The 15,201-nt window shown below is 41.0% G+C and overlaps 1 protein-coding gene across 1 annotated transcript in view; it reads left to right on the top strand.

Annotated features, from left to right (window-relative positions):
* The window catches only part of EIF2AK3 (eukaryotic translation initiation factor 2 alpha kinase 3), a 42,249-nt gene that overhangs the window by 12,972 nt on the left and 14,076 nt on the right, over nucleotides 1–15,201 (top strand). The window contains exons 3-10 of the mRNA XM_040555783.1: nucleotides 6,971–7,165; nucleotides 9,107–9,237; nucleotides 11,293–11,527; nucleotides 11,775–11,937; nucleotides 13,178–13,315; nucleotides 13,837–13,959; nucleotides 14,110–14,330; nucleotides 14,673–14,785. Coding sequence (XP_040411717.1) covers nucleotides 6,971–7,165; nucleotides 9,107–9,237; nucleotides 11,293–11,527; nucleotides 11,775–11,937; nucleotides 13,178–13,315; nucleotides 13,837–13,959; nucleotides 14,110–14,330; nucleotides 14,673–14,785 — 1,319 coding nt within the window. The remainder of the gene's footprint in view (nucleotides 1–6,970; nucleotides 7,166–9,106; nucleotides 9,238–11,292; nucleotides 11,528–11,774; nucleotides 11,938–13,177; nucleotides 13,316–13,836; nucleotides 13,960–14,109; nucleotides 14,331–14,672; nucleotides 14,786–15,201) is intronic.

Genomic DNA, 15,201 nt, shown 5'->3' with positions numbered 1-15,201 from the left:
CGAGGACACTGCATTTGCCATCTTCTCTTATCCTCCTGTATCGGGCTCTCTCTCCTTGTAGGACTTGCTCTGTGACTCCATTTTTCAAGACACAGGGACTTTGTGTCCTTACCTAAAAAAACCACCCTGTGCAGGCAGGTTTGGGGAAGAAATGCACAGGGCCTGGCAAAGATAGACTTAAATCCTAAACCCCCGAAGTGATGTGGGTTGGTGTTTTTGCCCATTTTCCCCATCTCTTAAGAGAAGCATCTCACTTAGGTTCTTCCTAGTGGTCCTGTAGGAGCTTGTGTAGTCCTGCAAGATAGATTTGGGCCGAGGGGGAGTTAAAACATCTTAAAACACGGTAGCTAATGAGCTTCTGTACAGTGCCTGTTTCCGTAGGAGTGAGCTTTGGGGTAATTTTCACTTTCCTTACTGATCTTTTCCCAAATGTGCCCTTGGTTTCAGTGACCTCAGTGCTGGGCTCAGTAGCAGCAGCTCCAGCATGCCTTGGAAAGGACTGCTCTTAACTTCCAGAAGACTGAAGTCTTTCCTTTTGAACAAAACTTGCTACGTGAAAGAGGGGGATGGAATAATGTCAAAATGAAGTCGTTCCTAAAGCACTGTGCGTTTTTGATTATTAAGGAGAACAGTTTTAAAAAGTCTGTTGCCATGGCAGCGAGGCAGGCTGGCGTCTCTGTAGTCAAAATCCCAAGTCTTGTTTGACTGTGATTAAAGTAACAGTGGTATTTTAGTTTGCTGGCCTTCTTCAGAAGGGGCTGTTTTGATTGCACAGCGAACAGCGTTGGGGAACTGATCCCTTTTGAAGCTGGGGCAGGCTGGTTAACACGCTGCGGTTGCTCTAGTTCCTCTGTTTTGCTGCGTGGCTGCTCAAGGGAGGGCAGAGGACAGGGTAAGGCTAATTCTTCTAATGGCAAACTTGAGCCTAACATGATTCCGTGCCCCTGATGCTGGCAAGGGGACTTTCATTCTCGAGCTGGTGTGGTGCATAGTGTAAAAGGCAACCAGGGTCCTGACACCTGATCAGGTTTTAAGGTCTGCAGTGTAGAATTGTGCCAGAGATGCTGACTGCAGTCATTCAGTGAAGTTGTTGGAAGCGTGTTGCAGGTGTTGCTCTGAGGAAACAGGAAAAAGGAGTTTTCAAACAGGTTCTCTAGTACTTGCCCAGGCACAGGATTACATCGCTTCAGCTCCATGCCTGTACCTTGCACTCACCATTCATGATAAACAGGGCCACAGAAGTTAAACTCATGACTTGTCCCAGTCTCTTCCAGCTTTTCTAGCCAATGAAAAATGAAGTAGAAACTACCGGGTAGTGGAGTATGGCAAGATGGTGGAAGCAGAGCAAAGAGAGAAACTTCTTTCATACAGATCTTGGCATGGGCAGGAGCAGGGGCTAGGCTAGGATGCTTCTGAAATCCTGTGAATTTCTGTTTCTGGGTAAAAGTCATCCTGTGTTTTAGAATCTCATGCAGTGACTATTCCTTGGAAGGCTGGCATGCCTTTTCACTTTATCACAATCTGGCTGAGATAAAAACCTATTGCCTTGGCTTCTCTGCCATGCCAGCCTGGCTCAGGCTATCCTTTCCCTTCAGAGAAGGCAGGCAGTGTCATTCTGGCTCCATAAACTGCGAAGCAAATACCAGTGCACCAGAAGTTCAAGAAAACCTTTCTCACAGTCCTGATCTTGAAGATGTTTTCGGCACATACACTGGCTAACAAACAGGATGCAGGTAGGAGCAGGTACGTACTTGATAAACAACTGTCATGCTGAATCAGAAGTGGAGGTATTTACAAGAAAGTAAGTTTTTCAAGACAAGACACTGACGACAGCCTGTCTGTAGGTATTTCCAGCTTCCTCATTGCCCTTGAGTACATCTCAGAAGGTCACTTGACATATGACTGATGTGAATCATGGACTCCCCTTTCAGTCAATTTTATTCTTCGTTGGCTAGTTAAACAGCACTGTGTGCTCTGGAGAACTCTCTGCTCTTTTACCAATGCTTTAGGCAGTGGAATAATTTAACTGGACAGCCTTTGTTTTCCAGAATATTGTGCTAGGGTCTTTGTTTTCTTCTTAAGGAAGTGTCAGTGGTGTGGACCTTGCAAAAAGTTTGCAGAGAAGTATGTCCTTGTACTCTAGCTGATCCCTTCTTACTAGTGTATTTTTCTTTTGAATAAGATTTTCCTGTTGGTAAATACTACAGTGTCATCCCTGCAGTGTAGTACCCTATACTTCAGAATTGCTGCAGGTACCTGAAGGGAAGACAGGAGAATTAACCATCCTGAAATCCAAACTGAGGCAGAGAAATAGCCACTTACAATGGAAGAAAGTCGTAAACCAGTGCAGCTGTGCAGATACTTTCCTGCATACATATTGAAAAAAGGCAGACAGTAAATCAATTCAGACACCTAAACTAGTAGCCTTGCCGTGTGTGTGTGACCTGAAAAACCTCTAAAAGTTTATGGTAGGGATATCTCTGTACTGCTGCGATTTTTTTAATGTGGAACAAAGTGATTACGTGCTCTTTCCCTGATTCGTTTGTGCAAACTCTTGTTTCCACCCTTTATAGTGAAGCTGCTATAATTGGCTCCTAATGTTGCCTAGACAAATTTTAAAGGGGCTTAGAGACAATTCTCCCTGGGAAGTAGCTTTAAGAGCATACCCCATGTGGGCTTTGATCTTGTTTGTGATTACATCTACAATAAGATTACTGTAACAGACAAAAAAGGTACCCTTATCACATAGGATCATATAGGTTAGTCTTAGCTAATTAGTAACTGGAATAAAGCTTTTACAGGAGTGATATCTTATGATAAGAGTAAGTTTTGAAAACCACAGGCTGAGGTGTTAGAAAAACAAAGACCTAACGCTTCCTATTCTAAGGAAAGTAGTTTATCTCTGCTTAGTTATTTTCTTGGAGTTACTGGAAAGTCCAGCACAGCTGAAAACATTATTAACTGTTGTGGCATCATATTTTTTTCAGCTGTCTGCACGTGAGCATGCTTGATATTTCGTATGGTAAGGATCGTTAGGTATGGGGAATGAATGTTAGGCTTACTGTTAAACAGCTCGGGGAAGCTCTTTGATCTCTGTTCACACGATGCTTTCCCCCCCCCCCCCACAACAAACCAGCAGCTTTCTTCCTGCACCGAAGCAACCTGTCGTGGAACCTCTCGTGCAGTGCCCTCCTTTCCAGCAGAGAGTCTAGACAGCAAATTCCCTGGTAGCGTATGCCATTTCGGATCGTTATGCCTTCTTGCTTTTTTGTCAAGGCTTTTTAGAAACTGCATTACCTCACCCGTCGGCCTGGAGATTGAGCAGCCAGCGCCGCTGATAGGCCTGCAGCACCCTGCGCCGAGCCAATGGAGAACTTCAGCTTCAAACTCTTTAATGAGCAAAAAGAGCAGCGTCTCATTTAGGGCTCGCTAGTTAATGTAGGGCTTTTTTTTTAAAGTGTTACTTCTGAAAGACAAGCCACTTAACAATTATGTGCCATATTGCTGACCGGTGAAGCTGAACAAATAGCTATTTACATTGACAGATCAGAGGAATGTGTAAGTGCATCGTGGTAACCTACATTTTCTGTGCCAAGAGATTTGCAGCTGACTGCCTGGGTGACTCACTCCTCGGATTAGCAGATGAGGTAATGCTGTAGAGATACAGGGTGATGTCATTCCTCTACCTGAGCTGCATGCCGATGCTGCTCACTGCTACTTTCAAGGAAAGTCCCTCTGCTGCTTCTCAGGTGCTGGAGCTGCCGAACTCTGATAGGAATTGATGTTGTTGCTGTGCTTTGAAGCCTCCGCGCTGAAAACCACGCTTGTAAAAGGCAATGAATGGCGTGTGTCCACAAATGCCTTTTTGTTACCTGTGTGCACCTGAAGTAGGCACATCTGCACACCTGCCCCTTTCTTCAACTACAATAGAGCCATTTTAGTTAGAGAGCAGCTTTGTGGCAGTTAGGTACAGTCCGCTGCCAGAGCCATGTCCTGTAATCCCATTTACAGGTAGGTTCATCTTAGAAGGGGAATTTGGTTTTGCCTCTGTTCCTCCAGTTGATGTGAAATACCCCACTTGTGGTGGTTACTAACTGAAATGTCTAGCTTACACAATCTGTTTTCAGTTTAGCCCCATGCATTCCTCCTCCAGCATTGTCCTTCAGCACCACAGCTCTTCGCGCTGCCTGCACTTGCTTTTCTGATGTGTTCACCGACAGCAGTTTTTTCTCAGCCTTCCCAATGTCACGCAGGATGTGCTGCTCCCAAGACTGGGAGCAGGGACAGGTGATCAGCAGAGCTAACCGGGGCCATCTCGTCTGTTGTCTGCAGCTGATGGGGACGGAGGCTGTATCAGATGAGCAGTTAGTGCCCTGCTCCTGGGAAATTCTTGAAGATGTTCAAGGCGTGACCCTATTTGACTCACATTTTGGGAGCGTACTTCCGTGGGGGGAATTTGGGTGTGGTGTTCCCAGAAAGGGCCAACATTTTGCCATATTCTCTAAGTTTTCCCAAAGATTTACTCATCAGGCCTAGGAGAGAGAGCTTTGGGACTGGGACAAGGGAAGCACCTCTGGTGGCATGGCTCGCTGTGACCAGAGCTCAGTGCTACCTGAGAGCCTCTCTTGCTCAGCACCCACTACTTGGGTCTGCACCACAGCCTGGGCAGCAAGGAGCCTGCTCAAATGCATGGCAACGAGTGTGATGCTCAAAGCGTGCTCAGCCCTTGCTGTTGTGGCTTCTAGAAAGCTTATCTAAAAGCCAGAACCCACAAGTAGCTGTCTGGCTACCAGCAGCACCCACGTAGCTTGCCCATGCTATATGAATTCAGCCAGCTGGTAGCCTGGCAGAATTTTTTCTGGATCCAGCTGGAGGCCAGGCTCAGCACCACCTGCAGGAAGAAGCCTTACAGAGGATTTATTAACGCAAAGTAATCTGCACAGGCTCTGAGTTCTGACTGTAACTATTATGCATTTCTGGAAGAATATATTACAAAAAACCACTATCATATTGCTCTGTGTTGGATGTTTTAACAAAATACTCCAACTTGGTTAAGGCTGCAAGTTTGGTGCTGACTTCTTTTGTTGTTGAACTATTTTCCATGATCTGTACGTCTTTGTTCTGAAGATCACAAGGCTGCTCTTGAATGTGAACATTTATGTAAACCTTGTTTGCTTTATTTTTCCACTAATCATGTGATTTCTATGAATGACCCTGTGCACAAATGTTTGCTTTTGTTGTTTTATTTCTGGAAGTGTGTGTATAGAGCCATGTGTATGTAGGTGTATAACCCCTCCACCTCCACGTGGGAGGCTGTGAGAGCTGTGATGCACAAGAAATGCTGCATTACAATGTCTTTTCCTACATGTTTTGGCCTCTTTTGTTGTAACGTAAATATCTGGGAAGGAAAGAACACTTCATTTAGCTTTGTAAAGAACTTTGTGGCTACTCAGGGGGTTGCTTTTGTTATCTCTTCAGTTACATGTTGTGATCCTGAGAATAATTGTTTACTGTCAGTCATCCTGAGGCTTTCCAAAACCAGAAAGCATTGGTTTTGGATCCTTTAGGGACCCTAGATACAGTCACCAGCATTATCAGGTAATTCACCTGAAGTTTCTCTGAATCAGGTGTACCAAACAGTGTCTCTAAGAGAGATAAGTCCTGACATGCACACACTTACAAGACCTGACTTTCTCTCCCTGTTTATGTGAATCTCAACTTTGCTAATCCTGTTTTTTCTTCTGTGACCCAGTGAAAATAACAAGTCTCATGCTAGAGACTTTAGTCATGCAGAAGATGTGGTTTCAGATCGTCACATAACAAGAAGATCTTTTGTATGGCTGTGCAATACAAACCTGTGCCTTGCAGTCTGGCAGGAATACATTTTTTTGAAGTGACTAATACATATTTACCAGAACTAGACTTCAAATTATAATGTGTAAGGGATCTGGATTTAATGCAATTATGTTGTAAGGTATTGCCGAAATGGACAGAGGGTCTGAAAAAGCATTAACATCTTCCATGTTAATCCATATCCTCAAAAACCAAGATCATATGGATTATAGCTTCTCATTGTTCATGATGGACACAGCCACCGTGGCTCCACGGTATTAGTTATGGTCTATGATGCTGATAATGAGTTCCTTAATAAGTCCCTTAGTACTCATTGACAATGACTCATCCTTCCGAGCGAGGATCTCCTTGAAAAATCTGTGTAATGGATGAAACTGTATCCTGGTGAAAAAATCTTGACCTATTGTGCCTTTTAAGGAAAAGCCAGAGGGTATTAAAGGAACTGTATATAAACAAAATAAAAATCTGGGGAGAAGCTTGATTGAACTGTCTGAAAAGGCAAAAATGAAATGTGAACTCTGATGTCAGTGATAATTGCTCTGTCAACTTTAAAGGAGGATGGATATTCTGGCGTAGCCATTAACTGCAACAGAGTACACATACAGCCTCAGCTTTTATTTTACAACAAAATTCAGTCTTCTGACTTGGAGAGAATGGTTGGTAGTGTGTTTAGAAGTAAATCAGCTGCGGTGAGGGGTGGGAAAAGGTAGAACTTCACCTAAAATGCCACTGTCTTTAACCTTACCACCATCACAAATAACGTGCAATGCCTGCTTCTCAACTAGTGACCATTCAGTCTCTTCAGGAACGTTTCTCCCTTTACATTTGCTGCAGTTGGGATTACCACAGAGTCACAGAACGGTTTGGGTTGGAAGGGACCTTAAAGCCCATCCAATTCCAGCCCCCTACGGTGGGCAGGGACACCTCCCACTAGTGCAGGCTGCCCAAAGCCCCATCCAGCCTGGCCTTGAACAGGGATATACAACTGTGAAGTAAGACGTTGGAATATAAAGCACCGCGCTTGCTCATGCAATGCTTCATTTTGTATTTGCCATCTGTATATGTTTTGCTAAAAATGTGTTTAGATGGTAGCTAATGTTCTCTTGAATTCTTTTAGGTATTTGGGAATAAGATGATAATTCCTTCCTTGGATGGGGACCTTTTCCAGTGGGATCGGGATCGTGAGAGCATGGAGGCAGTTCCTTTCACAGTGGAATCTCTTCTTGAGTCTTCGTACAAGCTGGGCGAGGATGTTGTCTTAGTTGGGGGAAAGTCTTTAACAAGCTATGGGCTGAGCTCATACACAGGGAAGGTAAGAGCCTGAAAAGTTGCCTTGTCGTTGTTTCCAGTACTGTGTTGCCAAAGGCTGCCCTTAAGATTTAAACTGCACTATGGTTCTAGTGTACAACTGCACAGCACAAAAAAGTAGAAGCTGAATTTCTTGGGAAACAGACGCAGCAGGCTGGAGTGGTGGTGATATGGCTGAGAGCATCACTGCAGTGTCCTTGGCTGTGAGCTTCTGCTCTGTCCCTTGTGCTTTAAAGCTTGCCCCTGGCTGGGCCGATCCAACTAACAGCTAATCCAGCACAAAACTAACCTGATAAAGAGTGAACGCTTTTCTGTTAGGTTAGCAAATCTAGTCAGCTCAGCAAGGGGTTGGGAGAGTGCCAGAACCAGCACAAAGGAACAGGGGGGTTGTGACTGGAGGAGAGTGAGGAGGGGAAAAAGAGAGAAATGACCCTTTGCTGCTGCAATGGAAGAGTTCAGCTTTATTATATGTATATGGCTGGCTCTGCCTGAAGTAGACTTTGCATTTCAGCTTAGTGAATATCAAAGAGCTTTAGATGATGCATGTTTTTTTAACACTTCTAGATTTTAATCTTTTCAGAACTAACGGGGTATCTGGTTGAAAACATGAAAACACTCAACATACATGAGCATTTGAGGTTTGTAGTTGCTGCCAGTAAGTGTGCTCCCTCTTAGAAGATCCCCTTAACTTCAGCATATGAGTTTAAAACTTAATTTGAAAACTACTTGCTATCTGACTGGTTCAGAAAGTATTTTCTTCTGAAATCCACTGGTTGTATATTTAAAAAAAGCTAAAAGCACAGGAGTTTATTACATTTGAGTTCTGGACTTTGACTTTCTTCTCCTCCACCTTTTATGTCAAATATTATTAAAACGTTTGTAGATACTTTATGTAGTGAAGAACAGATATTTGCTAAATCAGAAAAAGTGCACTTTTAAAATGGGTAAAAAGAAAAAGGATGTTTTTAAAATTTTAAACTTCCAGCGTTTGCTTTAAACAAAATCAGCTTGTGCATTTTGATCAGATATTGTCGTGCAGAAGACTTTTATTGTGTTGTGTACAGTGATCACTAATGATAAAGAGGCTAGATCCAAAGCAAGAGTTTATGAAATCATTTTGATTTGCACACTGATAGCAAAGGCACTGTACCAACAGACTGCTCTTCCCTCCACTGTTCAGGAAGTGGAAATTTCGGTTTTTGCTTTGATTCCAGGCTTCTGCTTACAGTAGCAGAGGTGCTGCATACAGGAAGTAGTGCCTTACTTTTCCTCATTGAGAGTTTGGGTGGTGTGTTGTCTTTGGCAATATGTCAATTCAGATTTCCTGAAAGTGTGTCCAACTTTTTTCAATATACAAATGCCAATATAATCCAAATTCTGTTGGGAGACTGGGACTATTGCAAGGTGACTGAGTTAATAAGGTCCTTATCCCCTTTTATTAACTGGAAGATAAAGTTTATATTTTATATAAATCAATAGTACTTAATTTGAAGTTTATAATAGAGTTACGCTGAGGCAAATATGGCATGAACGCAGAATTATGCCAGGAGCCTACTTGTAGAAATTATTTATGTCCATAGACACAGTGGGAAAAGGGAACTACATTTTCTCTTGCAAGTAGAAGAACATACAAAGAATAGTCAAATATGTAATTATGTAATTATAATTTATGATATGAAATATATATTTTTCACGGCTATCCGAGACTGACTAAAGATGGCCCAAACTGTAGAATTCCTAGATTTTTTTAAGGTTATAGTTCTGAAAAGCACTTACGTTAAACCAGACATACCAGGTTGAGCATCTAAAACTGGAGCTCCAAATCCCCTGTGAGCTGAAAGCTTTTCATAAGAATTGTTAGCTTTGAACATTCCTGTTTATTACTTCTTTTCTATTGAAGTTCTGCAGATTTCCAAGCATGTGAGTCTCTTGCCTTGTCCCTTAGGTGAAGTACATCTGCTCAACTATGGGCTGTCGCCAGTGGGATGACGATGAAGCAGACCAGGAAGACACGCTCCTCTTACGCCGAACCCAGAAAACAGTCCGTGCTGTTGGACCGCGCAGTGGCAATGAGAAGTAAGTGTGATCATTGCTCAGAAACAGTCTGACAGAGATAAGGTCAAATCCTTAAAGCATTACATATTAAAAACTTGGTTTTACTCTCATTGGAATAGGAATTGCGTAAGGGAGTTTGGACTGTTAACCGAGAGAATGCAACAGGCTTACTTAGCACCTAACCCCTTTGCTCCTCAATTCTTTTGAAATCCTCAATTCTCTTGAAAAATCTATTCAACTTCAGTGTTATGGATCCTTAGAAAAAATAGTTGCACATACTTATTCCCCCTAAATCAAATGAAAGTGACTTTTATTGTCCTTGTGTACTTCAAAGGAGTCTCACTGCTCTACTATGCACAGCAAATGTCACTTAGGTTTGTTCCAAGGCGTTTGTTGATTGGTACAGCAGGAGACAGCTTACAAGCCTTCTGTGACTTACTGGTTCACTTCAGTTCTTTACCTACTCATGGTAACTCTTGCTTTTTTTATTATATTTGATGTATTTAGGTTTCTTTTTAAGTTGATTAAAAAAAGACTAAAGACATTTTTAAAAGCCTTATTCTTAAGTCTCCTTTAATTTCGTAACATAGGTCTTCTGATCTCTGCAAGCTGTAAGAAGTGGTTCAGTCTCTGACTTCCCTAATGCTGTCACACAAGTTTTTATACGTTAGTATTTCTATAAAAATAGACACGCATTGGACAAAAAGGTAACAAAAGCCAAGAACAAAAACCCACCTTCCTTAAGTACAAGTTTAAAAGGCTGGTTATACTATCCATAGATAAAATAACTGCCCAACTATTCAGAGGAAGACTAGTCATTCTCTGTTCACCTGCTCCCTCTTCTGTTTGCAGCAGGATTTGACACGTGTCTGTAGTCTCAGATAAGCTAATTAGAACTCAAATAGATTAGCAGGTGAGAAGTCTTAAAAGAGTTAAAAGATCTTGGATTCTGTGATTCTTGGGGACTGATATTGGTGGGAAGGGGTATGTCACAAAAACATGCTTTTCTTTCCTACAAGTCTTTTGAAAACATACCATGATACTTTGTGTACCTGAATTCTTCTTTATAGGCAGAAATAGAGATGCTTTCCTGGTGACACAGTATTGCTGCTGTGGAGTTCACAGGATAGCTCTGTATTTTTAATCCAAAGAAAGAGAAGCTTTTAATAAACAAAGTTCAACTTATTATATAAAATATGCTCAACTTTTACCATAGTGATGTAATTTTTTAAGGAGACATTTTGACTCCTGGTTGGTCCTAGGAAACTTTGGGTACCTAAGCATATTGTTAAGAAGTATATTCCCTCTTGTTGCTGTTCAAGACACAAATTTACTGTTGTTTCCCCTCTGTATCTTTCTACAGCATTGGGCTGTATGGTGGAAATAAGAATTCATCTTTTTCTTTTTGAAAATAATTCGGTTTCTGCCCTGATTTTTTGTTTTATAGAAGTTAAAGAGCCTTTGGCTATGCAAGACAACTGTGTTCCTTATACAGTCATACTTGTTTGAGAGTGTGTTAACCTGGGACATGAGGAATCCTGGTTTCATTGAAGTGCCTGTCAAAGAAATCCTCTGTTAAGTCTTGTGTGGGGGATTAAAAGAAAAGAACAACAACAACAAATCATCATCCTTCCACCAGCTCAAAAGCCATAAATCTCAAAATATGCTTTATTAATGAAGTGTGTCTTATGTAGAATGCTGCTTCCTAAATGCTTGTTGCTTTCATCAGCTATGTAATGTTTTCCTACCTAAACAGACCTAGCTGTATTCCTTGATGACTTTTAATGGCCCTCTCCATATGCTAAACTTTTAATGCCATTGCCCCTACTTCCCCAGCTGTTTTCTCAACTCGACATCGTGTTGGAAAACAAGATTTCTCTGCTTTGTATTCTGGATATAGTTAGAGGTCTAGTGCTTCCTCTCTTGGTAAACCTGTGCTCATCTGGCAATCTGAGGGTTTACTATGAAGGTATGGGCCAAATTTAGGTAATTCAGCATAATCTTCTGGATGGAGGGCTTTGGGATTTACTTGGAATATATAACTAGTTTCTACAAAGTGTTTTTTCTTTCTTTTAGGTGGAATTTCAGTGTTGGCCACTTTGAGCTGCACTACGTCCCAGATATGGAAAACAGAGCGGGATACATTGAGAGCAATTTTAAATTACATCTGAACAAAGAAGAAACAAAAATAATTTCAGACGTGGATGAGCAGGAGGCTATGATGAAAGATACAGTGATAAAAGTCTCAGTAGCTGACTGGAAGGTTATGGCTTTTAACAAACGAGGAGGACATCTGGAATGGGAATACCAGGTAGGGGAAAAGATGGAATATTAAATGTTAGAAACATAGAGGCTTTGTGGCATCATAGATGATGTCTTTCATTTTGAGTTCCAGGTGCTGTTGTCTTAAAAAAGCACACATCTGTTTGTAACTTAAGTGAAGGTCTGTCTTTGAGCTGTTACATCTGTTACAAAAACTAAACCAAGGAATTTAAGCACATTATAATAACACCTAGTTAATATAACATTAATTTTCCAGTTACCTCTCTCTTCTTCAGTTTTGCACTCCAATCGCTTCTGCGTGGCTGGTTAAAGATGGCAAGGTAATTCCAATCAGTCTGTTTGATGACACAAGTTACACCACGAGCAATGAAGTGCTAGAAGATGAAGAGGACCTTGTGGAAGCTGCAAGAGGGGCCACAGAATCCAGTGTATATTTGGGTGAGACACTGACTCTGAGCACTTTGTCGTAAACATTATCCTTTTCTTTCTGCTTTTAGCAAAGCAGATCTTTCCATATTGGTAGAGTACACTCAAGAGGAGCTATAACGTGTGCAGTCTGATGGTCTAATATAATGTACTGTTTATAAAGCCCCAAAATAGAGGTTTTACTAATGCATATATCCCAGAAAAACAACTTCTCTTGATTTAAAAAGCTTCAAAAAATAGATCTCTGTTCTCAGTCCTTCCTAACCTGCTCTGGTCACCTTTACTGTTGTCATTTGAAGTCAGATTTCTGTGTACCCATCCTATAAATTCTGTCAGTTACGGAAGGCATACGTTACCTTCTGTAGAAGGTAAGGTGTACCAGAAGGTGTGGTATAGCTTTGGCTCTGGTAGAATCCATTTCTATGACTCTCTGGCCTAAAGTGGTAGCTAAATGATGTTTTGGTTTTGAAAAAGAAAAAAGTTCTAAAATCAAATCTTTTCCATTTTGATTCTGAAATGTTCACTACTTTTATAGGTGTAGTACTATGGGGGATGACTGCAGTTCTTGAAACTTTCAAAGATAAGCTCTTAGTTAACGAGGCAGCCTTGTTGCTCAGAAAGCCGTAAGAAATATCTCCCTCTAGCCCCCTAATTTGTCACATTCATTTCTTCCTCTGCAGTGATTACAGTAACTTACTATGAAGAAATTTCAGTTAAGTTTTTCTGTGACTGAGTTCTCATCCAGCTGCCAGTATTCATATGATGTGAATTCTGACAACTAGAAATAGCCTCCCCAGGTCCTTCCTCTCAGCTGTCTGTCTCTGGGAGGCAGATGTGCTTTGTTTTTTTCTAAGCCCTTAGCGTTTTTCTCTGTCTTTACACCTTTCCTGTTAGTGGCTACACAGATTTTTTTCTACCCTTCTTGTTAACAGCTGCTGAAGAGTTGTGTGTACCGGCATGCAGCTGTAAGACGTTTGAAGGAAGCCTTACTTATGCAAAGCCCAAGATGCTTTATAACTCTTCAGAATTTGTGATATTTTTATGAAGCCCCGGCTACCCAGGTGTTCTAGTCTCTTGCTTTTCCAGAGGAAAAAAGAGCATATACTACTTGAATTCAGTCAGAGTCAATATCTCAGATTCTCAGAATATAAAGTATTTTCCAAAATATTTTCAGCCGTACATCTTACCTGGATGATTTTAGGCTGGGGATGAAGAAAACTAAGTTTAATATGCTCTCTGATTTGTTACACAGGTATGTACAGAGGTCAGCTGTATCTTCAGTCATCAGTCAGAATTTCTGAAAAATTCCCAACCAACCCGAAGGCTTTGGGATCCAGGAATGATAATGCAATTATTCCCCTTCCCAAAATTAAATGGAAACCTTTAATCCGTAAGTAACAATCCAGAGTTTCATTTATTGTCTTAGCTCTGAAAAGACAGAGCATCTTTCTGATTTACATTATGTACCAAACTAGTCTAATAGCTCCTGAACTAGTTTACAGCTGGAAACACCTTTGTGCTCTTAGTTCTTTATTTTTTTAATTACATGTTTAAATTGCAAATGACTTTTACTTTTTGACTTTTACTTTTGAACTTCATTGGGTTGTTTTAAGTGATGAAATGTTGGTTTTCTAAACCATTTTTTTCTACTAAAAGAGGAAGCTTGTTATTTTAGTGACGCGAATGAGTTAATTGGCTTGTCAAAAATAGCATTTTGGCTGGTGAATGGTGTTAAGTAATGGTTACCTCTTAACGATTACCTTGTGAATGTTTGTGTTAGTTTTGGTTGTTACGGTCTGGTCCAACAATCTGATATTTTCTAAGATAATACAGTTGGAGTTCTCATGAAAGTCATCTGTGAGTAGACTGATTTATAATAGTTCAGCTCAAAGTTGTCTCTTCTGTGCTTAGATTCTCCATCCAGGACTCCAGTGTTGGTGGGGTCTGATGAATTTGACAAGTGTCTGAGCAATGACAAGTACTCTCATGAAGAATACAGTAATGGAGCACTTTCGGTTCTACAGTATCCATATGGTAGGTGGAGTTTCAAGTTTTGAAGTGTTTCAAAACAAAGTGTGTGAATGAAACCACCTGGTGTCTGTTGAACAAACCTATTAATGAGAAGACGGTTACATTTATTCGTAAGCAACTACAAAGCGTGCCCTCTTTGTCTTTTATACACAGATAATGGTTATTATTTACCCTACTACAAAAGAGAGAGGAGTAAACGGAGCACCCAGATCACTGTCAGATTTTTTGATGATATGAATTACAAGAACATTCGCAAAAAAGATCCTGTCCTTCTACTTCACTGGTGGAAAGAAATTGTTGGCACCATCATATTTTGCATTGTGGCCACAACTTTCATTGTACGCAAACTCTTCCATCCCCATCCTTACAGCAGAGTAAGTATTTTTTTTGCTGAATCCTAAATACAGAAAGTATTCTAGCCTTTTCTTTTAGTTTCGAGTCTGCAGTGAGTAGTGTTAATAAGTTAATAACTTACAAGATAACGTAGCCTAAATTTGTTACTTAATCTATCTGTGAAGGCTGTCAGCTGCAGTGTGCAATTTACTTAACTGCTTCAGCAAACAAATTAAATTGCTTCAGCCACATCTGATGTCTTCAGAGATGTTCACACTGGAATTACTTAATGCTATATCTAAGGGTACAAACTGGTCTCAAGTGCTAGGACTTGAACTGTTTTTTTTGTTGTTGTTCGTTCTTCTTTTGGTCACCCATGTTAGCTGCGGAAGGAGTCTGAAACGCAGTGCCAGACTGATAGTAAGTACGAGCCCGCTTGTGGAGATGTTAAGGACACCAGCTGGAGTGATGTCAAGAGCTCTGGATACGTATCCAGGTGAGCTCAGCTCAATGCAGCATGTACAGAGTCTTTAATCAGTATGACATTTGATATTGTGTGGAGAAAAGAGTTGGTGTTCACTAGCTCTTACCTATCCTCAGACCACTCGGGATAATCAGAAAGAATCCTGTCATCCCTTTAATGATGGTAGACTGCTCTTATGATTAGCCTAAGCAATCCCTGAGAGCCTACGTGGTACCCGTGCTTGGGAATGTTGGTCATCTATTTACTGTGGATATATGAAATAGAGGATTGATTTTTAAGGTTCTTAATCTGTGTTCACTCCCTCTGATTCTGTGCTTGTGGTTTAATAGTAGAGTAAGGGAATTGTGAATGGAAACATGTTTTATATACTCTACAGAATAGGAGTTTATTTGGAACAAACCTTTGTTATTATGAAGGAGTTAGTTAAA

This window comes from Cygnus olor, chromosome 4 (genome assembly GCF_009769625.2).
Source record: "Cygnus olor isolate bCygOlo1 chromosome 4, bCygOlo1.pri.v2, whole genome shotgun sequence".
Taxonomy (NCBI): Eukaryota; Metazoa; Chordata; class Aves; order Anseriformes; family Anatidae; genus Cygnus; species Cygnus olor.
The sequence above is the reverse complement of the archived record's forward strand: the minus strand, read 5'-3'. Positions and strand labels throughout refer to the sequence as shown.